At 27.7% G+C, this 23,740-nt stretch overlaps 5 protein-coding genes across 5 annotated transcripts; 3 read left to right on the forward strand and 2 right to left on the reverse strand.

The window, feature by feature from the left end:
- Nucleotides 1-5,839: 5,839 nt before the first annotated feature.
- On the reverse strand, nucleotides 5,840-12,103 carry Phum_PHUM238300 (voltage and ligand gated potassium channel, putative; the record flags this gene model as incomplete). Its single annotated transcript, XM_002426088.1, has 3 exons — nucleotides 5,840-6,382; nucleotides 6,564-6,683; nucleotides 6,782-12,103. The coding sequence occupies 3 exons, from the start codon at nucleotides 12,101-12,103 to the stop codon at nucleotides 5,840-5,842; spliced, it is 5,985 nt and encodes a 1,994-aa protein (XP_002426133.1).
- Nucleotides 12,104-12,627: 524 nt separating this feature from the next.
- Nucleotides 12,628-15,070, reverse strand: Phum_PHUM238310 (ribosomal protein S6 kinase, putative; the record flags this gene model as incomplete). The annotated part of the gene is made up of 4 exons (XM_002426089.1): nucleotides 12,628-12,864; nucleotides 12,957-13,339; nucleotides 13,436-14,922; nucleotides 15,003-15,070. 4 exons carry the CDS (start codon nucleotides 15,068-15,070, stop codon nucleotides 12,628-12,630), a joined length of 2,175 nt encoding a protein of 724 aa, XP_002426134.1.
- A 1,042-nt stretch (nucleotides 15,071-16,112) lies between these two features.
- Phum_PHUM238320 (uncharacterized protein) lies at nucleotides 16,113-18,267 on the forward strand (the record flags this gene model as incomplete). The annotated part of the gene is made up of 8 exons (XM_002426090.1): nucleotides 16,113-16,262; nucleotides 16,401-16,621; nucleotides 16,705-16,914; nucleotides 17,080-17,300; nucleotides 17,385-17,483; nucleotides 17,558-17,821; nucleotides 17,907-18,019; nucleotides 18,112-18,267. 8 exons carry the CDS (start codon nucleotides 16,113-16,115, stop codon nucleotides 18,265-18,267), a joined length of 1,434 nt encoding a protein of 477 aa, XP_002426135.1.
- A 2,186-nt stretch (nucleotides 18,268-20,453) lies between these two features.
- Phum_PHUM238330 (vacuolar ATP synthase subunit H, putative) lies at nucleotides 20,454-20,887 on the forward strand (the record flags this gene model as incomplete). Its single annotated transcript, XM_002426091.1, has 3 exons — nucleotides 20,454-20,551; nucleotides 20,622-20,669; nucleotides 20,794-20,887. 3 exons carry the CDS (start codon nucleotides 20,454-20,456, stop codon nucleotides 20,885-20,887), a joined length of 240 nt encoding a protein of 79 aa, XP_002426136.1.
- A 1,357-nt stretch (nucleotides 20,888-22,244) lies between these two features.
- Phum_PHUM238340 (tubulin alpha chain, putative) lies at nucleotides 22,245-23,739 on the forward strand (the record flags this gene model as incomplete). Its single annotated transcript, XM_002426092.1, has 5 exons — nucleotides 22,245-22,389; nucleotides 22,454-22,755; nucleotides 22,836-23,210; nucleotides 23,292-23,444; nucleotides 23,548-23,739. Coding segments are annotated over 5 exons (1,167 nt in total), but the record flags the coding sequence as incomplete, so codon positions are not given.
- Between the last annotated feature and the right edge of the window lies 1 nt (nucleotide 23,740).

Here is a 23,740-nt window from a genome sequence, read left to right on the forward strand (position 1 = left end):
TTTTTTTTTTTTTTTTCAAAATTTTCCTATAGAAATAAATTATTATTATTTTTTTTTTTTTTGTACGAAACAAAAAAAACCGATTTTGAATTTTTTTTTTATTATTTTTGTTCAGGAAATTAATCTTTCACTGATTTTGATGTTTTTTTTTCGTTGTTGTTTTTCCCCCCTCCCCCTACCCCCATTCCCCCCCCCTCCTGCCGACACTTTTGATGAAGTTTTTTTTTTTTTTCTGAATAAATAATCTGTGATTTTTTTTTTTGTTGTTGTTGTTGTTTTGTTAATTAATTACTCAACTTTTTTTTTATTTTTTTTATTTTTGATTTTGTTGCCATTTGTTGATTAAAAAGTTTTACTGGAGAATAAAAAAAAATGAGAGGAGGGAGAAGGGGAGAAGGGGGGAATTTCCGATCGGGTCGATGTTAAAAAAAAAAAATCTGATTTGCAATATAAAAAAAAATTTTTTTTTACTTTAATGACGACGTCCATAACGACGATGAAACGATCAAATATATATGTATAAAATATTTTTCCAGTTTTTTTTTCCAGTTTTTTTTTTTTTTTCTAGCCTTTAACAAAGTTAAAATTACATCAACCCTCAAAATGTTTTCTCCAGGGATAAAAAATCTCATTGATAAAATCTTCTGCATCATCGACTTTCAAATCTTATATTTGATTCGAAAATTTTTTTTTTTCGTTTCATTTTCCAAAATTTTTTTATTTTTTTCCCCCCTCCTTTTCCCTTCCCCCGCCCCCTCCCCCGCACGCACCCCCTCCGATTTTCAAAACCTCATTTTTTCTTTCCTTTCCCCCCCTACACTCCCATTTTTTTTCCATATTTTTTTATTTCCTTTTAATATTTACATTAAAAAAAAAAAAAAAAACTTTAATACTCGTATATCACGATATTAATAAAATTTATTAATAAACAATTATTAAATTTATTTATTTATGTATTATTAATATTATTATTATTATTATTATTATTATTATTATTATGGTCACTCTTAAACACGACAAGGCTCTTATTTGTCGGGGTTGTTAAGTATTTATCCCAGGTCTCTACCCGATTCCTTAGGGACAAATACTCGAATATCGGTGGTGCTATTTATAATATTTTCCGAAGAATGTGGGCCGTCCCACATAGTGCGATTTCCTGGATGGTTTCTTCTTTTAGGTTCTTCATAATCTTCTTTAAATTTCCTTTTATTGAATGTGGCATGGCTCCCAATGCTCCCACGATGACCGGAATCGTTTCAGTTTTTGTTCCCCACATCCTGGTTATTTCAATTTCCAAATTTCTGTATTTCAGCCTTTTGTCTGCTTCTTTGGCTGTGGTGTTTTTTTCTGCCGGCACGGATACCTCAATTAACTTACACCATTTTTCCCCATTATGCCTGAGTATGATATCCGGTTTGTTAGCTGGCACAGTTCTATCAGTGTGGATTTGTTGATCATATAGAACTGTGCATGGACCTACTGTCGTAACCGGGCTTGGAATGTGGTTGTACCACTCCTTGGGTAATCCATCCATTCCATATTCTCGGCATATACTCCAATGGAGATATTGACATATTTTATTGTGCCTTTCTAAATATTCATGTTTTGCCAGTATCGGACAACCGGAAATTAAATGATCGATGGTTTCCGATTGTGATTGGCAAATTCGGCACTTGTCATCTTGGCGGACTTTGAGAATTACTTTTTCATAGTTATGGGTCCGCAATGCCTGATCTTGAGCCGCTGTAATAAACGCTTCTGTTTCTATTTTAAGTTTTCCACGTCGTAGCCAATTGTGCGTGCTCTTCTTATTAATATCTTCGGCATTTATTCTTTTTAGGTATTGCCCATGTAATTTTTTCTGTTCCCATTTGCCTATTAATTTCTTCTGAGATTGGGCTTTGCTATTATAAGTTGCAAGTTGCCCCTCTTCCATTATCTCATTTTCTTTATTTTCTTGGACGATTTGTTTTGCCCTTTTCAGAACTCCTTTTTTTGTAGTTTTTTTTTCTGCATGTATAACTTGGGCTAAGATGGGGTCCTCTCGATGGGATTCTATGTATTTTCCCATTCCAATTATGGCATTCTGGTATGCCGCTTCTATTTGTCTTAATCCTCTTCCTCCATCTTTCCTGCTGACGTACAATCTATCCACATCAGCTTTTGGATGTAACGCACCATTCATGGTTAATATTTTTCTTGTCCTTCTATCTAGGTGCGTGATTTCTTCTTTCGTCCAGTCTACGAGGCCAAAACTATATTCTATTACAGGAACTGCTAATGTGCCGACGGCGGTTATCTTATTTCTTCCATTTATTATTATTATTATTATTATTATTATTATTATTATTACTATTATTATTATTATTATTATTATTATTATGTTTTATTTTAATCGAAATATTTTTTTAGTTAAAATGGATTTTAAGATTGCAAAAGGATAAAACAAAGAAAAAAAAAAAACCAAAAACAAAAAACGAATTTCAAGAGTAATAAATATTAAGTTGTAGGAAAAAAAAAAGCGGCGGTGGTGGTGGCGGTGGCGGGGGTGGTGGGGGTGGCGACGACGTAGAAGAAGAAAAAAAAAACTGGAGAAACTGGAGATTGTTTTTCCCTTTTTTTTTTTTTGGCATTATGAACTCTTTTGTGGTTTTTTTTTATTTTATTTATTTACGTATAAGAACAACAAAAACTACAACAAACAACAAACAGCAAACAACAACAAACAACAAACAATGTGCATAACATTTTTTTTTATAAATTTTCCCACGTTTTATTACTTTAATAATTTTTTTTTTAACCTTACAACAACAACAAAAAAATTTACATAAAATCCATTAAAATAAAAAAAAAAAAAATTTCTCTTCAAGCCTCGTATCAAATTTTTAAATCCCAACAAGATTATTATTATTATTATTATTATTATTATTATTATTATTATTATTATTATTATTATTATTATTATTATTAATATAATTTTTTATATTATTATTAATTAAAGGATGTGTAATTGATAATTAATATCTACTACGTATATATCGTGATGAGTAATAAAAACAATATTTACAATAACAATCCATTAACATTATTAAAAAAAAAAAAAAAATTTTCCAGTTTTAATTCTTCTAATTATTTTCTTCATCTTTTCCTTTCGTTACAAAAAAACAAAAACAAACGAAAAACAAACAGAATTCGAGTTCTCTCTCTCTCTCTCTCTAAAAACAATCAAAAAAATTAAATGTTTTGTGGGAGCTGAAGAGGGGGAGGAGGAAGAGGAAAAAAGGGAAAAGGGAAGAGAAAAAAAGAAATTAAATTTGTCGCACATACGCTAAATAATTAATAATACGTCACCGCACCGAATTAAAAACAAAACACATACTCATCATCATCATCATCATCATCATTATTATTATCATTATTATTATTATCATTTTTTTTTTTTTGATGAGCGTAAATAAAAAAGAATTATATATATATATATATATATATATATATATATATATATATATATATATATATAAGTAAGTGTTTAATTTAAAAAAATTTTTTATCGGATCCGGAAAAACCATGTTACTTATTTTTATTAAATTTCAAAACACAAACAAACAAACAAACGGAAACACGATCTCATAATTAAACATAATTAATTTACCCCAGTTTGTAACACAAACATATTTTTTTTTTGTTTTCAATCCGTTTAACCATAATAATAATAATAATAATAAGGAAAAACTTATGTGCTTATTACTCACACGATTTTTATAAAATAAATTTCGATTATTGATTATTATTATTATTATCATCATCGATTTTCCCCGTTTAAAATTTTAAGGATGATAATTTTTCCCGCCTTTTTTTTTTTTTTTGAATATTATTATTAATTAACCCTCGTTTAAACCCTCTTATTAAAGGTTATTAGTTCGTGACGTCATTTTCATACCCCGAAAAAAAAAAAAAAAGTTAGTTGAAGTAAATTTTTTGAACTCCTCCCTCCTCCTCCCGTTTCTCCCTCACTCTTCGGAAAATTCCTTCGGGAACCCTTTCGGGCAACCCTTCGAATTTTATAAATAATTTTTATTTTTCGTAATTAGGGGGAAGAAGGGATCAGGTGGGGTGGGGCGAGATTGGGCGGGAGGGGGGGGTTTTACCTGTCAATTAAATATTTTTATCATCACTTTTATCATCATATTAATAATCTATTTATTATTATTATTATTATTATTATTATTATAATTGGGTTTATTAAATGATGAACACGTCATTTTATTTATTAATAACTAATTAACGAATTAAAATAAATAAATAAATAAAATGTCGACGATAATTTATTAGGAAGAAAAAGAAAGAAAAAATAAAGTTAATTTTCACGTTAACAAAAACCTTAAAAGTTTGTTTTATTATTATTATTATTATTATTATTATTATTATTATTATTATTATTATTTCTTTTCTTGTTAAAAGCAGGCGCATTAAATTTTTCCCTCGGGAAATTTAAATTTCATTTTGAAATCAGTGAACAAACAAAAACTTGGGCTTCCAGTGATTAATGCAATGGGGGGGTTCGTTTAACAGGAGCAGCAGCACAAAAAAAAAATCATAAAAAATGCAATTTTTCAAACCCATTTTGAAAACCCCTGGAAATCCTGGATCGGAAATCAACGACGACCACGATGACGACGATGACGTAGAAAAAAAACTATTTTTAATAATAATAATAATAATAATAATAATAATAATAATAATAATAATAATTTTTAAACAAAGGAGCAAAAATTTCATCCATTAAATGACCCGCCGCCATTTGTCTCTCCCATATTAAAGAAATAAAAAAAAAAAAATTTTTTCTTTCCTTTTGTTCGAAGTGTTAATAATAATAATAATAATAATAATAATAATAATAATAATTTTCATTAACACGATTTTATGTATTTCGTTTTGATAAACAAACAAACAAACAAGCAAACAAAACGTTTAAAAACACGTGAAATTTTCACGGTTTAGTTGTCTTAAATTTTCCATCGATAAATTTTCTCTTAATAAAAAAAAAAAAAAAAAAAAAAAAAAGATTAATATTAATAATAATAATATCGATGATGATGATGATGATGATGATGATGATAACCATGTACGGAAAACTCTATTTTCTGTTGAAAATTAATTATCTAAAAAACCCAGAAGTGTTTTCCCGTCCTGTGGGATAGCAAAGAAAAAAAAAAAAGTTATTGCCAGATGTCAATTTAATAAATTGCCCTGTTTCTATTCAAGTTGAAATTTTTTTTTTTGTAAAAATCGTAGGAGCTGGAGCTGGAGCAGGAGTTGAAGGAGTAACAACAGCAACAACAGCAGGAGCAATTTCTCTCTTTTAGCACCAGTTAATATTTTCTTATTATCTTGGGAGAGCAAAAGTTTTTTTTTTGCTTTGAATCTACAACATTGAAATTGAAAATACTAAAAAGTAAAAGAATTAGTTTTAAAAATAAAAAAAAATTAACTCGATTTTTACTTTTCCTCTTTTTCCTTCTTTTCCTCCTTTTCCTCCTTTTCCTTCTTTCTTTCTTTTTGTTCTTTTATAGGGGAAAAAAAATTTTTTTTCATTTTACTTTTAGATTTGTTTTTGAAATGTAAAAAAAAAAAAAAAGAAGAAGAAAAAATTTTCTTTTCTTTTATTACGTAAATGTTTTAAATAAATTTTTATTTATTGATCGTAAAACAAAAAAAAAAAAAAATTCGTCACAACTCCTTCCATTTTTTTTGTTTGTTTGTTGTTGTTGTTGATTTTACAAAAGTTTTTTTGAAATATTTAAAAAACATCCGTTATTATTATTATTATTATCACTATTTATATTAAACCTAAACTTTGTGCTTTAGATAATATTTCAGCTGATGTTTTAGGAAAACATCTTCTTAAATCCATCCAATCATCCGAACAAAGTACCAAAACTTCTACTAACGTTCTCGCTCTGTACGTGAATTCGTGAGGTATGGAAAACCATAAACCTGAGGATTCACCAAAATATTCCCCGCTTTTCCTTATCCCGATAACCGTTTCCATGTAATCCTGTTCTTTAATGACGTAAACTTCTCCCTTGTGTATGAAATACATTCTGTGATCCACATCGAATTGTTCGACTATGGCTTGACCGGAAAAAAATATTTCACGTTTCATAGTCGCGAGCAATTGTTCCAAAAATATCGTGTTTATATTTTCGAAAAGTGGAAATTTAAGCAAATGTTTAAAATAAAGATCTTTCATAATGATTATTTTCAAACTCAACGGACATTTTTCTAAAAAAAGTGGCATGTTTTCCGATCTTCCAAAATCTAATAGATTTAATTTATAATCGACTACGCTTTTTATTATAGACGGTGACGTTTCGTTGTCCTGTAAAAAAAAAATCAATCATTTTTTTTTATTTTTCTTCTCTCTCTCTCTCTCTCCGTGTAAATAATAATAATGATAATATTTATATATATATATTAACCTCTAAAAACGTATTCAATTGTAATATTTGCGATTTGTAATTGAATTTAAATAAACCTCTCGCGTGGGTTATTGAAAAAACTTGACTTATCAATATTCCTTTTAGATAAGGTACGAGCATGCCAAAAATAATCATAAAAAATATGTGTATATTCGTACTCGGATAAAGTATCGAAACGCCGGTCGATGAAAAAAAATCCAACTGGAAAAAAATAATAATAAATGAGAGACAGAGAGAAAGAGGGGGGGAGGAGGGAAAGGGGAAAATCATAAATAACAAAAAAAAAAAAAAAATCATACGATGTCTTCGCAAGCGCTTAAAAAAACACCAATCTGTCGAATATTCAATGAAAATGGATTTCTAACAACGTGATCATCCGGATACGGTGTTATTATGACAATAAATGCAGACAAAAATATCAGGCAAACTAATAAATATAATAAAAGATGTAAATAAATCAATAAATGATTCGCTTTTAATTTTTTCGATTCGTTTCTTATGTCTCCGAACAAGTGTATGCTTCGAAAAAGTCTAAAAATTCTCAACCACGAGACTACTTTCGAATTAACGTCTCGTAAATTTTTAAACGTTAATATGTATAATATTTCGAAGGGGATAAGTGCGAGTAAATCAATGAAAAACCCGTCACCTCTTTTCATATATTTAAGTGCTATGAATTTCAAATCCGTTATGACGTCACCTTTAACCTTATCCATGTACCCGACGAAAAAATTACATATAATGCATAGGAGCCAACATAAATCTAATATTGCAATGACGGAAAATGCTTCATTCGTGAGACAGCCGAATATGCCGAAAAATGGCACGGCGGATATGCTTAGAAAAGCAATTATTTGTACGAAAGTTAATAATATTTTGATTTTCCACGTTCCCGGATATATAATGAACAAACGTTTTTTTTCATCCGATCTAAATTTCAATGATTTCCTTATAACGATGGTAACTTTATTTGTTTCTTCGAAATAACTTTCGTCTTCGAATCCGAAAACTTTACTCTCCAATCCGAAAGCGTGTAAAACATCTCTGCTGTCGACCGGATGTGCTTGATATTTATTTTTTACAACTCCCGAATTGAAAAAATTTTCCAAACTTTGTATTACTTTTAAATATTGCGTTTCGATTGTGTCGAAATTATTTAATATTGAAAAAAAATCATTTGATGATATTTTAAGGAGTTCCGTGTGGGTCAAAGCGTAGATTTTATTTCTCATGACTCCTGTGTGATTTAAATCTCCTATTAGGGATCCATCCGTGAGTATTAAAAACCAATCGTAAACGAAACATTTACCCTTGTGAAGAAAATACAAATGAGATTGTACTTCGTTTTGAAATATTATAACGGATCCACGACTGTAATAAACGCAACTTAAATGATTAGCTAATATTTTATAAAATCCCTCGTTTGCATTTGAGAATATGTTACATTTGATCAACGTCGACCTGTACAGGGGATACACGAGTTGATCGTGTAAATAACTTGGAAATTGTTCGAATGTTTTTTTTAAATTTTCTCCCCTCGATTTAGACCATACGTAATTATAATAAGATAAAACTCTTTCTATTACTTTATCGTCGGCATTTTCAAATTCTAAAAATTTAACGAGTGACGTTATTTTTTCTTGAAAAATAATTTCACCTAAAAATGTGAAAAAACAATCCGCGACCATCGTGCAATACACGTAATATGAAAAAATGGCACCGATCAAACTCAATACGAATGACATTTTCAATTGAAATTCTCTAAATATTTCCAAATTTAAATTGTTTGCGTTCAACGACGATATCGTCCAATAACATATGTATATATAATATTCGTGTAGGGATCCGTTGGGTCTGAACGTTGCATTATCGTAATATTCTTCGAAATCCGGGACAACTTCGAAATCCACTATTCTATACGGGGATTCGTAAATCCATTCCGCGAAATAAAACATGCAAAAATTTATGTGAATGTTTAGAGTAATGAAAAAAAATAATATAATTTTAGCCATATGAACGAAATATTTATCGTAAAGAGTGAGCGAATCCCTTCCGAAAAAACCAATCACGTGTATGAATTTTAAATAATATTGAAAAAGGCTAAATAAAACCGTCCAATATGGTAGTTTTTCCATCGAATCCGATATCCCGTACCTCACGATTGAATAAAATGGGAAAAAACAAAGTAGGTCGACGGTGAGCGCCGTATTTAAATAATGTTTAAGCGTGTAAAAGGGATGGTATACCAATATGCCATTATCGTTGTAATACGGAGTCCATATGTAAAATAATATGTTTAATACGATGACTATTTGGGATGCGACGAGCATTGGGAGTAAAACGTGGGATGCGTAGGCTAATATTCCGAAACAAGATGGCCAAAATATGTTTAATAAAATAACGTAAATTCCGAAAAATAATTCCCATTTTTCGAAAAATTTCAAACTGTTGTAACGATTACCTCTGTCGAAAAAAAAATATATGCTCCACAATTTTTTCGACCAAAGCGATTCCTTGCGATCTTTTGTTAGGAAAACTTTTTTAAATAAATTTTCTTTGACTCCGATCAATCCGGGTTTGACGTTTTGTAATTTTTCCACAAAATTATTTTCGATCAAAGCTTCCGTAACGTCTTTCAACATGTCAAAATGTATAAATATATTAACCAAATCGTTGACGTGTATCATAATCAATTCGCAATCCGTTATAGTTATCACTCCAACGGGTACGGGTGTACCGCAGAGGGTTGACAATACGGGAAATTCGTAACCCGGTCCCACCGCCATGGGCCATCCTAAACCCGCCGTCGTGTCTTTAATTAAAAAACTATTTACCTGACACGTTCCTCTGTGAACGATGGATAATGTGTGACTTATGTCACCGTATGTGACTATTATCGAACCCGCTGGAACTCCGACGAAAGAACATTTTTTCATTACGGCCATGAGAAGATCGTTTGATTCCAATTGAAACATTTTACAAATTTTCAATGTGTGATAAATGCTTTCGAGAAAAATATTTTTTTTTATATCGAATGATGAAAATTTCAATATCGGGGATTCGCTTGAAAAATTATCCGCGTGTTCGTAATCCCATTGAAATTTAAAATTTTTAAGTAATTGTTTTTCAACATCCGCGCTAAATCTAATACTTTCTATGAAAGCCCGAATCCTTTTCAATAAAACAATAAACGTACCGAAGCTGAATATTTTTATTATAAAACAACCGAAAAAATTACCTAAAAAATAAGCTATTATTAAAAAGAAAACATATTTTTGTGTTGATTCCGATACCAATTCCATTGTTTTTTCACAATACACGTATAAATCCGTTATTCCCAATGCGTTTAATAAAACGTTTATAAATGAAACGAGTTGAACTCTGACATTTTTCCTTCCTTTACCGCTTAAATATCTTGTTATCCAATTTTCCTTGGGACCGTTTCGGACTTCGAGTGAATAATAATAAATGTGCAATCCCGCGGCAAAAAAATACACGCATACCAAATATATTATGAAATTTTTTAAAAAATTCATAAAAACCATGTAAGAGCCCAATGGTATTTTAACCGTAACGAAAACGTGAAATTTCAATATGGCCGGATAAAGGAACAAACCTACTTCGTACGATTTTAATTCGTTGTATTTAAGTATAATAAATATTTGATACGGAAAAGCTGCCAATATGTCGAGATAAAATGTCGGCTCTCTCAGTTTTTGTAATAAAACGGATCTGAATTGCGTTATTATGTTGTGTTTTGTTTTTTTTGCCGTCAATAATTTTAATACGACGTCTACTAAAAATATTGTCGTTACTACAAAACTCAATTTGTAAACCAAAATTGGATATTCATCCAACCAAGCCGTGCTGAAAGGGTACACGATCATTGGAAAAAATGATACGAATTTAATCAATGTGTTCCACGATCGAAGAAACGAAGCCGTTGGATCGATTGACCATGGGAAATTGGTACGCAAGCACACAGCATCCCTTTTCTCTTCGAAAGCATTGCTAAGTACGAATAATTCCAAATAATTCGATATGAATTCAATTTTTATTTCCGGTTGTAATAGAGTTCTGTGAAATGAAGGTATACGTTGTCCTTCTTCAATTGCTTTCATCGTTAATTTATGTCTTATGTGTCCCTCAGAAATGGCGACCCATTGAGTTTTGATCCATTTCACGCAATCCTCGACGTTCGATTGAATGTTGTATGCTTCTCTACTATCGTCGAATCCGAATGTTGTTTTTCTCCATTGCGTGTATTTGGCCATTTTTAATCTTTCCTTTAATTTTTTAAAAACTAAAATCTTATCTTTCGGATAATCAATGAATACTTTTGCCAAATTTTGCATTGTCAATATTTGAAATTCGCAATAAGTCATGCATTTTATTATGGCCGAACTTTTCGTACATAAAAAAAGTGACGATTCCCCGAAAACGGTTCCGCTTGAAAATGACAATAGGGGTGATTTTTCATTTTCCTCCGCCATTATTTGAACCATACCCTGTATTAGAAACAACATTTTCTCTCGGTTTTGACCTTTGACGTATATTTGTTCTCCCGTGTGATAATTGACTTTCGTCACGACGAGTGATAACGTTCTCTTGCAACTTCTCGATATCGATCTCAATAAATCCGAATGACTGAACGCATCCCAAAAAATATCCGTGAAAATTTCTTTCTTCAATGCCAATGGTACATTTTCAAACAATTGATGAACGTTTGTCGTATTTTTCCACGAATCGAGAAAATTTTGTATGATTTTTTCTTTGACACTTTGATTTTTAATCATGTTGTCGAGAACTTGAACAAGTCTCTTATACTTGTCGTAATAAAGAGCTCTCGCGTAATTTAATTGTATACTTACGAGAAAAATAAATGGATAAAAATAAGCGTATATCAAAACCAAACCGAAAAACATGGCGAGAGCGGCTAAAACTATTTCCCACGTTGATGTCATGGATCCGTATTTCAAAGAAGAATTATGTATTACTATGGATTGTACTTCTAACATGTGCCATAGCAAGCAAGTATACGAGGATAAATCGCATTTTAGAGAATTTTTCATGTTTACCCATAAGCAACAAATAATTTGTGAAACCAATATAACCTTTGTGACAAAAAGAAAAATCATGTACAATATATAATTATGATATTTTGTTATTGTTTTCTCTACCAAGGATTCAAAATAAAATATCCTATATATTCTCAGCGTTCTGTTTTGAAATAAAATCCTTTCTAAATCGTCATTTTCGTTATTGGTCACGTAATAAAAACTATAAAAAAGTTCCGCCGGTATAATTGATAGAAAATCTAAAAATATGAAAAACCAATTTCGCGGAGCGGTAAATTTTATTTTCCTATATTGTATGTTCCTACGATAAGACAATATGAAAACAACGTCTAAAAAATAAAATGCATCAAATATGTATCTCAATACCGCCAATTCCGTTTTATAAAAATGAAATCCCAACTGACTTATACATATTAAAAATACCAAATAACATTGAAATGTTATTATCATTATCCACCATTTACTAAATGATATGACTAATACGATACTTTTCCACTTTGAATAATCTTCTAGTCCTAATTCGTTTATTCGAGCTAAATCCATTTTCTATTTTCCTTTTTCTTTATTCTTTATATATATATATATATACATATATATATAAAAAAAAAAAAAAAATCTACGTGAAATCCATAATTATAACAATAATAATAATAAATTATTATTTACAAAATATCAATTATTCTTATGACACTTTTTTAAAATTTTTACCTTTTTTTTAAATATTTTGAAAAATTTTTCGAAATCGTCGAACTAAAAGAAAACAAACATTTTTTTTTCCCGTTTAATATTCAATATAAAATTATAACGAAACTATTGTTATTATTATTATTATTATTTATTAAAAATGCAATCAAATATTAAATATTTTATTCGCATTATATACGTTTTTCTGTGGTCTAAAATAAATAAAAATACAAATTTAATAAATAATGTGTATTTTTTTTAAATATATGTTAAAAGTGATAAAATAAAATAAAAAACAAAACTAACTAATGACTAGAATTCCAAATCAAACCTGAATAAAAACTGGAATGGTTTTTTTTTTTTTTTTTTTTTTTTTGTAACAATTAAAATCGATAATCGTCATCGTCGTCGTCGTCGTCGTAAAGCGATTTCCAATTTATCGAATGAAAAAATGGATGGCATTTTATATCTTCGGCGCCATTGACGGCACTTCCAAGTCTTTCTCTTGGTTCGTGCCTAAGAAGCTCCGTGAGAAGAGAGCAAGCTTCCGGTGATAAAAAATCAGGGAATGTGAGTGTTGTGTGTTGCAAAATCCCTTCCGGATAACATGAAATCAATTCCTTTAAAACCAAAAATAAAAACAAATTTGTTAAACGAAACATGTTTCTAAAAAAACACGGGGGTAAGTAAACAAAACATTTAAAACGTTCACCTTTCCTGTTAATAATTCAAAAAGCAAAACACCAAAACTCCACCAATCGACGGCGGGAGTGATTGGAAAAACGGTAAAATTTTCTGGTGCCACGTATAATTTTTTAACGGCTTCCTCGGATAAAATCGAATCAACTTGTTTCCATTCGGCTTTGAAAGTGAGAAGAACATTTCCGGAATCGTTAAGTAAAATGTTTTTCGGATGTAAATCACGATAAATGACTCCGTAGTGGTGCAAAGTTTCCAATGCGACAACAATTTCAGCCGCTCTATGTCTAATAACGGATTCAGAGCATTTATAACAACTTTTTAATTTTTTTATTTCCTTTATCGAATTTAGATTATCATTTTTTTCCGTTAAATTTTCCAAATCTGATTCCGATTCTGATGTTTCCTAAATTAATTATAAAAAAACCAATTAATAATATTAATAATAAAAAGTGAATATAATAACTTAAAAAAAAAAAAAAAACAATTAACTAACGTGAGAGCAAATGAATTTATCGTCGTCCGCCATTAAATTTGAATTTGATAAATTTTTTGAATTGAATTTTTCAAAATCATCCGATTTAGAATTTAAATCAAAAACCGTTTCGATATTAATCAATTCTTGACTCACGGCATTTGTAAGAGTTTCGCTTTTTTTCAATGTTTTTTTCACCGAATTAAGTAATTTTTGAGAATTTTCAACTAAATCGATAATTTCTAAATTTTTAAAATCTAACGTTGTCTCGGTTTCTTCGAGTGCTTCGTTTCCATTTTCGGTTAATATGGACGACGTGTTTTCATTTTGCAAAGACTCCAATGATGATGATGGCGTATCGCTTTCCTCGTAAACATTATTAAATAATTTATATTTTTTTACGTCGTCCCTAATTGACCTAACATTATTTTGAGACTCGGCGACTTTATTAAGGGTGCCTTTACGAGATAATTTATTTTTTAAACAATTGACTCGTGTTTCTCTTAGCCATAAATTAATTATAGAATCGTCATTGAATCCATCCAATAGTTTACCACCTTTTGCATATTCCAAAACTAAGAATAATGAATTTTCATTTTCGAAATATTTAAACAATTTTACCATGTAAGGCACATTTACCGGAATGCAAGTTTTTTTTTCTTTATCAAAAGGAGAAGGTGATTTTTGTAAAACTTTAATCACATAATATTTTTCATCTTCTTTATTCACGACCAGCATGACGGATTCTAATATTTTTAATACTTTGTACATTTCTAATTTTTCAGCTGTTTCAATTTCATCTTTGTCTGTTATATTATTATCACGAACCATGTGAGATAAATAAATTGTTTCGGCTTTTGATAAATATTGTTTTATTTTCTTTTCAATGGCTTCCAATTTTTCAAAATCAAATTTTTCTCTACTGCATTGCATTCCTTTCCAAAGACAAGAAATGCTTGCTTTGTAAAAACTAAATGCAGCCTCAAATTCTTCTTCGATTTCAAATTTTTGAGCTTGGCCAACATAATAGGCAGCTTCAACTAGATAATCTCTTTCGCTAGATGATGAATCTAAAGGTAAAAAGATTGGATTGGGATTTTTTAAATTAAGCGAAAATAATGAGTTATCTGAAATAAGAGGATCTGCATTCACTACAACCCATCCATCATTTGACTCCAACTGACTTTCTAATATGCAATCTGTTTTATTTTTACTAATATTTATTAGTTGTAGAGTTGAATCATTTAAATTGTTTACTTCTTCTGCATTTAATGACTTGACAACATCATCTGCATCCACAGAAAAAGCTACTTCATTTTTATTCAAACTATCATGTAGTTCTACAACACTATCATAGCTACATTTTTTCAAAATTTCTTTTTCAAAAGATTCAGTTAAACAACTTGATCGAATCGGACTCAGACATTTAGGTTCTGCACAGTTACTTTCATCAAATTCTAAAAACAGGTAGTTTGGTTTGCTATTTTCATTATTTATGTAATTGCTACAAAAAAAAAAATACAATAAGTAAAAATTTTATTGTTTTTGGTTTTTCGAAAAGTAAAGGTAAAGAAAACCACCAACCTTTTCCTACCAAATGTTTTAGGAGAGCTACCTCCAATATTAGAAACTTGATTGAATAATTGAGGCATGTAGGTATGACAAAAAAAAAAAAACAGCAAAATAAATCGAGTTAAATTTAAAGCTCTTTTATGCTTCTTCAATTGAAGTACTCAAAATTAATCCTAAAAAAATTTTATTCAATTGTAAAATATCGAATGGTTAAGTATTTAAAAATAAAAATATTATGCAATAAATAAACGCCTAAGTGTATTTAACAACTTGTTTTAAAAATAGGTATTAGTGACTTCAACAGTTGACTGCATTTTATAGTTCAAAATATTTTAATTAAAATTTTAAAAGATAAAAAATTTTTTAATGATATTTTATCAATTTTTTTTTGATAACGCATGATTACTAATTACTGAAAATTCAATATTTAAGTAAAAGTATTATTTATACTGATAAAATGTACTGACATAGAAAAAAATTTAAGTAAAATTTTTGTTTTTTGCTGAATTAATTATAAAAGACAAATAGCGTATATACACTTTGCAAGACTAAAAACACCCGCAAAAAATTAATTTGATTTAATTATATATGTAAAAAAAATTAATTAATTAATTTTCTTTTTGAATATTATAGACAAAGTATTTTCGTTTTGAAATTTTTTAAACGTCACATAATTTAATTTAAACCGAATAAATTAATTTTTGGGAAAAAAAAAAAAAAAATATATTTTTAATTTTTTACTTTAAAGAAACTTAAAAAAAAAAAAAAAAAAAAAAAAAACCAACTAAATATTAATTGTTAATTAAATTAAAAAACGTAACTTACCATTGACGTAATTCAATTTAACTTTACATTTCTGCCTGTTTAAATAGACTTCAAGGCGTTATACTTATTTTTTTTTTTTTAACATTATAAATTTGTCATTACTCAACATAAAATGAATCTAAAAAAGAATCAATTCATTTTGAAGTAATTTGAATCATATACATTTTGCATTTATTGTTATACAAATGATAATTATGTTGGCAAAAGTGATACCGTATTGGTAGTAGCGTTCCCATTATCTACTTTATTGATAATTGTTTTCATCTATGACGGACTTTTATTTTTATTCAAATCTATATGTCAGATAGTGATAGTGATTTTGAAGAGGCTAACGAATATACTGGACTCATGGATGGTCATGTTGCTGGTGAAGTAGTCATGGAATCGATAAATGATAAAAATAACAGAAAAAAAAAGACTCAAAAATCACAACAGAGTGACGCACAAGTAATTTTTTTTTTTTTTGTCCTTTCTAAAATGTTTTCTTTCTACCGCGTTTAGTATTTTTACATTAAGTTTATTCGTACACTATTTTTAAGTAAATAAAATGAATTTTGATCTCTTACCACCTTAATGTCATTGTAGAGTGCTTCAACAGAACCAGAAGTGCCAGAAAATGTTACTCAAATTGATACAAGGTCCACAAATAATGGTAATCAAGCCAATGATGAATGGCAAGAAGAACTCGAATTGAAATATGGTGCCAAACATGTTATAAAACTATTCGCACCCGTATCTTTATGTATGCTTGTAGTAGTTGCTACTATTAGTTCTATTAAATTTTATACTACTAGTGATATGTATTTGTTAGTGTTTTACTTATAAAATTTTATTATTAATCATCTGTTTAAAATGTTACAAATACCTAATATATTGTTTATTTTTTCAGTGTATATACACCATTCCATGAAACTGACTCTAATCCAGGCACAAAAGCCTGGAATGCAGTAGCTAACTCTCTTATACTTATTGCTGTGATTGTTGTTATGACTATAGTATTAATTATTTTGTATAAAAAACGATGTTACAAAACTATTCATGGATGGCTCATTGCATCTTCACTGATGCTTCTTTTTTTGTTTTCATATCTTTATTTAGAGTAAGTCTTGTCAAATAGGTTGATGAATTATCTACAATTAGTAAATTAATGTCACACACATACAATTAGTTTTTTAAGTGTATTTAGTTTTTAAATTATTAAAGTATTTTAATGATGGCATTTATAAATTTATGTAAAAAAAATAAAAAAGATGTTTACTTTTAGGGAAGTTTTAAGAGCATACAATATTCCAATGGATTATTTTACATTAACCATAATAATGTGGAATTTTGGTGTTGTCGGAATGATTTGCATACATTGGAAAGGACCCCTTTTACTTCAGCAAGCCTATTTAATTTTCATAGCTGCTTTAATGGCTCTAGTTTTTATCAAATATTTACCAGAATGGACGGCTTGGGTAGTGTTAGCTGTTATTTCAATTTGGGGTATGTAAAAATTGTGTTAAAAATTCACAAATATATATATTCATATTTAATTAAATAATCGTTTTTTTTTCATTTTAATTTTAGATTTGATTGCTGTATTGACTCCGAGGGGTCCACTTAGAATTTTGGTTGAAACGGCTCAAGAAAGAAACGAACAAATATTTCCAGCTCTTATTTATTCATGTAAGCTAAAAAAAAAAAAAAAAAAAATTTCAATTAAATTCTAATTCCTAATTCCTAATTTGTTTTTTTTTTAGCCACATTTATGTACAATTACGTGAATATGACATCAGAGGAGACTAAAAATCCAACTTCGTCACTTAAAGAATCAAATAGTACTAGAAATTTCGAAGAAGATCCAGAAAGTGGATTTGTTAGAGGATGGATGAATCCGCAAAGAGCAAAGAGAAGAAATGAAGAAATTCAACAAAGCGAAGTAAGATTTCATCCACAACAATCAGAGGGTCATTCAAATCCTGGTCCAGTTGGTACAAATGCTGTTACAGTTGAAGAAGAAGAAAGTAAGTTTTTAACAAAAATTTTTTCCCTTTAAAACTTCATTTGTCCAATTTTCGGAGTCAATATAATTTTTTTTTTTTTTTTCAGGAGGTGTAAAACTCGGACTGGGAGATTTTATATTTTACAGTGTTTTAGTTGGAAAAGCTTCTTCTTACGGTGATTGGAATACAACCGTTGCATGTTTTGTTGCCATTCTAATTGTAAGCAAATACATTTAATTTTTCTAAAAGATCCTAAATTGATTTCGATTAAAAAAATTTTTTTTTTTTTTTTTTTTTTTTGTTCCCCCCAGGGCTTGTGTCTGACTCTACTTCTTCTAGCTGTGTTTCGTAAAGCTTTGCCAGCGTTGCCAATATCCATAACTTTTGGCCTTATATTTTATTTTACCACAAAGAAAATAGTCAAACCTTTTGCCGATAATTTAGCTGGCGAACAAATATTTATTTAACTTTGACGTTAAATAATATTCCTAAATGGATAATTGAAAAATTATCGATCGTCACAAAAAGTTTTAAAGCTTTTTCTAAATAAATAAATTTCACGAACGAGAGAGATAACCTTTGGGTAAAACAATAATTTTTAATCAATAACAAAAAGCCGAAAGCTTTTATTAATTACTACTTACATATATGTGTATATATAGATTTTTTTCGTTTAATTTTCACTTAAAATAAGTTAGTTATTTATTATTATTTTTCTAATTAAATTTTGTTTTATATTTATTTAATATAATCATTAATCGAAGTTTTTGCAAATCCATTTCAATTGATTTTTTTTTTCGATTATGCGAAACTAAAATTGATGGTTGTTTAATTCCTCCGATCGTTCTTATCGGAATATTATATTTTGTATAGTGACTTTGTAAAAGTTTCTAAAAAAAAAAAAAAAAGACAAAATGTTTTTTTTTTTTTTCCCCCATGGCGTTAATTATTAATAGTTTAAACTTATGGTATTTTAAATAAATAATTTACAAGTATTAATTTAGTGAGGTATACTCCGAAAAGAAGCATTGATATTGTCATAAGAGAACCTTCCATAGAAGGAAAATGAAGTGCAGCAAATCGAGCTTTTCTATAACCTTTAGGATGAAATAATTTTTTTATTTGTAACTCTTAAAAAAAAAAAAAAAAAAAAAAAAAATTATTCTGTGATTTTTAATTAAACAAAACTATTTGAAAATAATAATAATATTAATAATTAATAATTACCTGATTCTAACATTAATTTTTCTCCTAAATTTTCAATAAAAAATGATTTTTTTTCATATGTTTTTGGTATTTTATTATTTTCCTTAATAATATTTTTTAAATTTTCCATTGTGATTTCCCAATCGTTTTCCTTTTCCCTTACATATTCTTTATTAGTTGAATAACTCATTATTGTTAAATTATGAAAATCAGGACAAACATCATCAGAAAATGATAAATTTTTTTTTATTTCCATATGTTGAGATTCATTTTTGTATAAAATTTCAGACTGTATAATAATATCCATTGATTAATATATACAATAAATTTTTTTTAAAATGATATCACTATTTTTTATTATTATTATCTTAACTTAAAAAAAAAAAATTAAAAACTTACCTGATTAGGTATGATTGATGGTACTAAAATCCATTCACAAAAACAAAAATTATAAAAAAACAATAAAATTATAATAAATTTTTCCATGATAATTTTTATTATACTGATGGTTTAAACAATATTATCTTAACTATTTGGATAAGCATGAGGACTTTTGTATGACACGCTCTTAATGACATGTTCTTAATTAAAAAAAAAAAAAAAATGGAAAAAGTAGTCCAAATACTTTTTTAACACTTTTAAAACATTAAATTTAATTTTAGTGTTAGTACGTTTTTTTGAAAATTAATCCCTGGTACAATATCTGAATTTAAATAATAATAAAGTTTTTTTTAAAATTATACTACTGGGTATAAATTTTATGTTACTAATTTATAATTTATAAATTTTTTCTAACGATATTTATAAAAATTTAGTTTTTTATAAATTCAACTCAAATATTATCTTCAGTTTTCTTTTATATTTTTTATTATATATAGTAAAAGTTGCAAATTAAAATGTGAAAAATTAATTATAAGAATTAAATGGTAATAAAAAAATGAAAAACCAACCAAATTGCGTACGAGTCGATGATAAAATAAATTATACTATAAATTATACTAAAAATTATACTATATTATTATCACGATTAATTAATTAAATCATTAATTTAAAAAAGAAATGATTAAAACTTACACATACTTCATTTACTATTTTTGAAAATTTGACGCCATATTTAAATTTTGTTTAAAAATTTTCTATTTTAAATTTTTAACGAAGTTGGGGTAAATTAATTTGTAAATTTAAGATATTTAAAAGATAAAATTATTATGCATTTCTTTTAAATGAAAAAAAAAAAAAAAAAAAAAAACTTACCTTTTTTTGCGTGACAAATTATAACCGTCAGTTAAAAGAACGTTTTAAAATGTAATCTCACCGCCTTCGAGTGTAAATATTTTGAATCACATGATTTCGTCTGCTTTGTAAATCAATTCATGTTTCAAAAATCAGGAAATATTTTATTTATATAAATATATATATATTAAATAATTAAATAATTTTTATAAAAATGGGTGCTTCGGCTGTTGCTATTGCAGTATTTACAGTTTTATGGGGAATAGTAGGAATATTTTTACCAATAATAGTACCAAAAGGACCAAACAGAGGGTAATTATTTTTACATTATGTTATTATTTTTCACCTTTTAAAAATTTAATAATATTTTTTTTTCTTTTAGGATTCTTCAAGTTGTGCTAATTCTGACTGCTGTAACTTGCTGGCTATTGTAAGTATTTAAAATTTTATTTATTAACCAATTTAAATTATTCTTTTTTTGTTGGAAACTGTTTTCTATTTATTTATTTTTTTTTTTAAAAACTAACCTTTTTCGATTTGAATTTGTTTTTCAGTTGGTTGTGCTGCTATATGGCTCAAATGAATCCATTGATTGGACCTAAATTGAGTAAAGCTACAATTCTTATAATGAAACAATATTGGAGCTAAAACATATTTAGGAAATTTAATTTGATAAATTTTTTTTTTTTTAAATTATTTACCGCCCTGTAATCACCAGAAGAGAAAAATAGCATAATAATGTATATTGTAATAATCAAATATTTAGTTTAGTTATATTAAAATGCTTAATTATTAATTGTTTTATCATATAAAATAAATGTAATCAAATATCAATGAATATTATCAAATATCTTAAGAAAATCATTTTCTGTACAGTAAACTCGGCATTTACTATTTTACATTCTACATCATATTAAAATATTGTAATCGAATTTCATATTTGTAAAATTTAATTATTTTTTACTATTTTTTTTAACTGTGTATAAATGAATTAATATTAAATTTATTTTATTTTGTTTTATATAATCAATAATTTCTTGTAAAAGTATTTAAACTTTCCATATATGTAGCAATGGAAAAAAAAAAAAAAAAAATTAACAAATTTTTTATAAGTGTTTCGAATAAAATACTTTTCAATCTTTGTTATATATTCCAATCATTACCATTATTTATTGTATTTATTAAATGTTACAAATATTAAACATTATTATTATTAAAAATTGTAATTTTATTATTTATAAATATATATAGTTTTTTTTTTTTTCGAATAATTGTTTACCATTTATTTAATCCCCAAATCTTTAATTAAAAACTTTTTTTTTTCGGTTTCTTAGAGTTTTACTTTTTATTTTGGACACAATATAATTTTACTTATTTTCAAATTATGGTGGGTTTAATTAAATTTTCCCTGTTATTACTCAAAAAAAAAAATTATTTAAAAACGCCGATGAATAATAATATTAAAAAAAAAGTTAAACAATAACAATAATATTATTATTATTAATGTTGAAAATACTTGGCTCTTGAATAAAAAAGGAACGAAAGAACAAATATTTCGAGAAGGTCGTAACAAATCATAAGGTATAAAAATGTTAAATTAAAATAACCATTTCCTATAACAATTTATTATCAATCTAAATTTTTGTAATAAAATTAAAATTTTTTTTAACATGATTCAAAATAAAATTTTTAAGTTTAATTTTAATTAAAATTTAAAAAAAAGGACTAACCAAATGGCAAAAAGTGTAAGTAAACGTGTAATTTATTATTATTATTATTATAATTAATATTATATTTGGTAAACATAATATATATATTTATCATAATAAACCCATCCGTTGAACACCAGAATTGTTTTATTGTTTTTTTATCTGATGACCGGCTAGTATAAAAAGCTCACAAGTTAAAAAAATTGATTAAAAAAAAAAAAAAAAAATTTTAGGGAGGAATAATTTCAGTTCACGTCGGACAAGCGGGATGTCAAGTGGGAAATTCCTGTTGGGAAATGTATTGTTACGAACATAGAATTCGTCAAGATGGAATTGTTTGCGATCGTGATTTATGTCCGCCTTGGTCATTTTTTTCTTCAACAGGAGGAAATAAAGTAGTGCCTAGAGCCATGTTTGTAGATTTAGAGCCAACAGTTCTCGGTAAACGGATTATAATATACCCTTAAAATAATATAATTTTTTATTTAATATAATTTATTGATAGATGAAATCAGAACTGGTAGATTTAGATCACTTTTTAACCCTCGTAATTTAATATCCGGAAAAGAAGATGCGGCCAATTGTTTTGCTAGAGGGTATTTTACGTTAGGAAAAGAAATTATTGATTTGTTATTACATCGCCTACATAATTTGGCCGAAGATTGTGATAATCTTCAAGGTTTTCTTATATTTCGAGCTTATGGCGGTGGTACCGGTTCGGGATTAACCGCACATCTTTTAGAAAAATTAGATGTTGATTATCCGAAATGTAGTTTAATGGAATTTTCCATATATCCAGCACCTAAGGTATATAATATTTAATTTACAAACAATTTTTAATAATTATTCGAAATAAAATTGTTTTTTATTTTTTTCAAAAATTTCAGTTATCGTCTATTATCGTGGAACCTTATAATGCCGCATTTGCAACTCATTTATCATTAGAACACGCAGAAGGTTGTTTTCTTATCGATAACGAAGCTTGTTACGATATTTGCGATCATCTTTTGGATGTTTGTTCTCCGACATTTAGCAACATAAATTGTTTGATGGGTCAAGTGGTATCTGCCGTTACGGCATCACTTCGATTTCCGGGTGATATCAACGTAGATTTTAAAGATATACAAACAAATTTAATACCCTATCCTAGAATTCAATTTCCTCTTATAAGTTATGCTCCTTTAATGTCAAAAAAACAAGTTCTTTATGAAAATAATTCAGTTAATTCATTGCTTGATGCTTGTTTTGAACCTTCTCATCAGGTTTGCCATCGATAAAAAAATTTTCCTTTTGATATTTTCATAATAATATATACATAAACATTTTTTTTTTGTTTTATCCAGATGGTTAAATGTGATCCCAGAAAAGGTAAATACATGGCTTGCACTGTTTTATTCCGAGGTGATATTTCTAGTTCGAGTATAAGTTCAGCAATAAATTCATTAAAAGTTAAAAAAGCGGCTAATTTTGTCGATTGGTGTCCAACCGGATTTAAAGTAATAAAACTTTGATTTTATTAAAATTTATTTATTTATTTATTTATAAAAAAAAAAAAAAAAAAACTCCCAGGTAACTTAGTTTTATTTTATTTTAATTTAGGTTGGCGTTAATTCTCAACCTCCAATTAACGTACCTGGAGGTGATCTTATTGCAACCGATCGATCTTGTCTAATGTTGGCCAACACCTCCGCCATAAAATCAGCTTGGGAAAAAATCGTTAGTAAATTTGATTTAATGTTTGAAAAAAAGGCTTTTTTGCATTGGTACGTTGCCGAAGGACTCGATGAAGCTG

Source organism: Pediculus humanus, genomic scaffold, assembly GCF_000006295.1.
Source record: "Pediculus humanus corporis 1103172107610 genomic scaffold, whole genome shotgun sequence".
NCBI classification, from domain to species: domain Eukaryota; kingdom Metazoa; phylum Arthropoda; class Insecta; order Psocodea; family Pediculidae; genus Pediculus; species Pediculus humanus.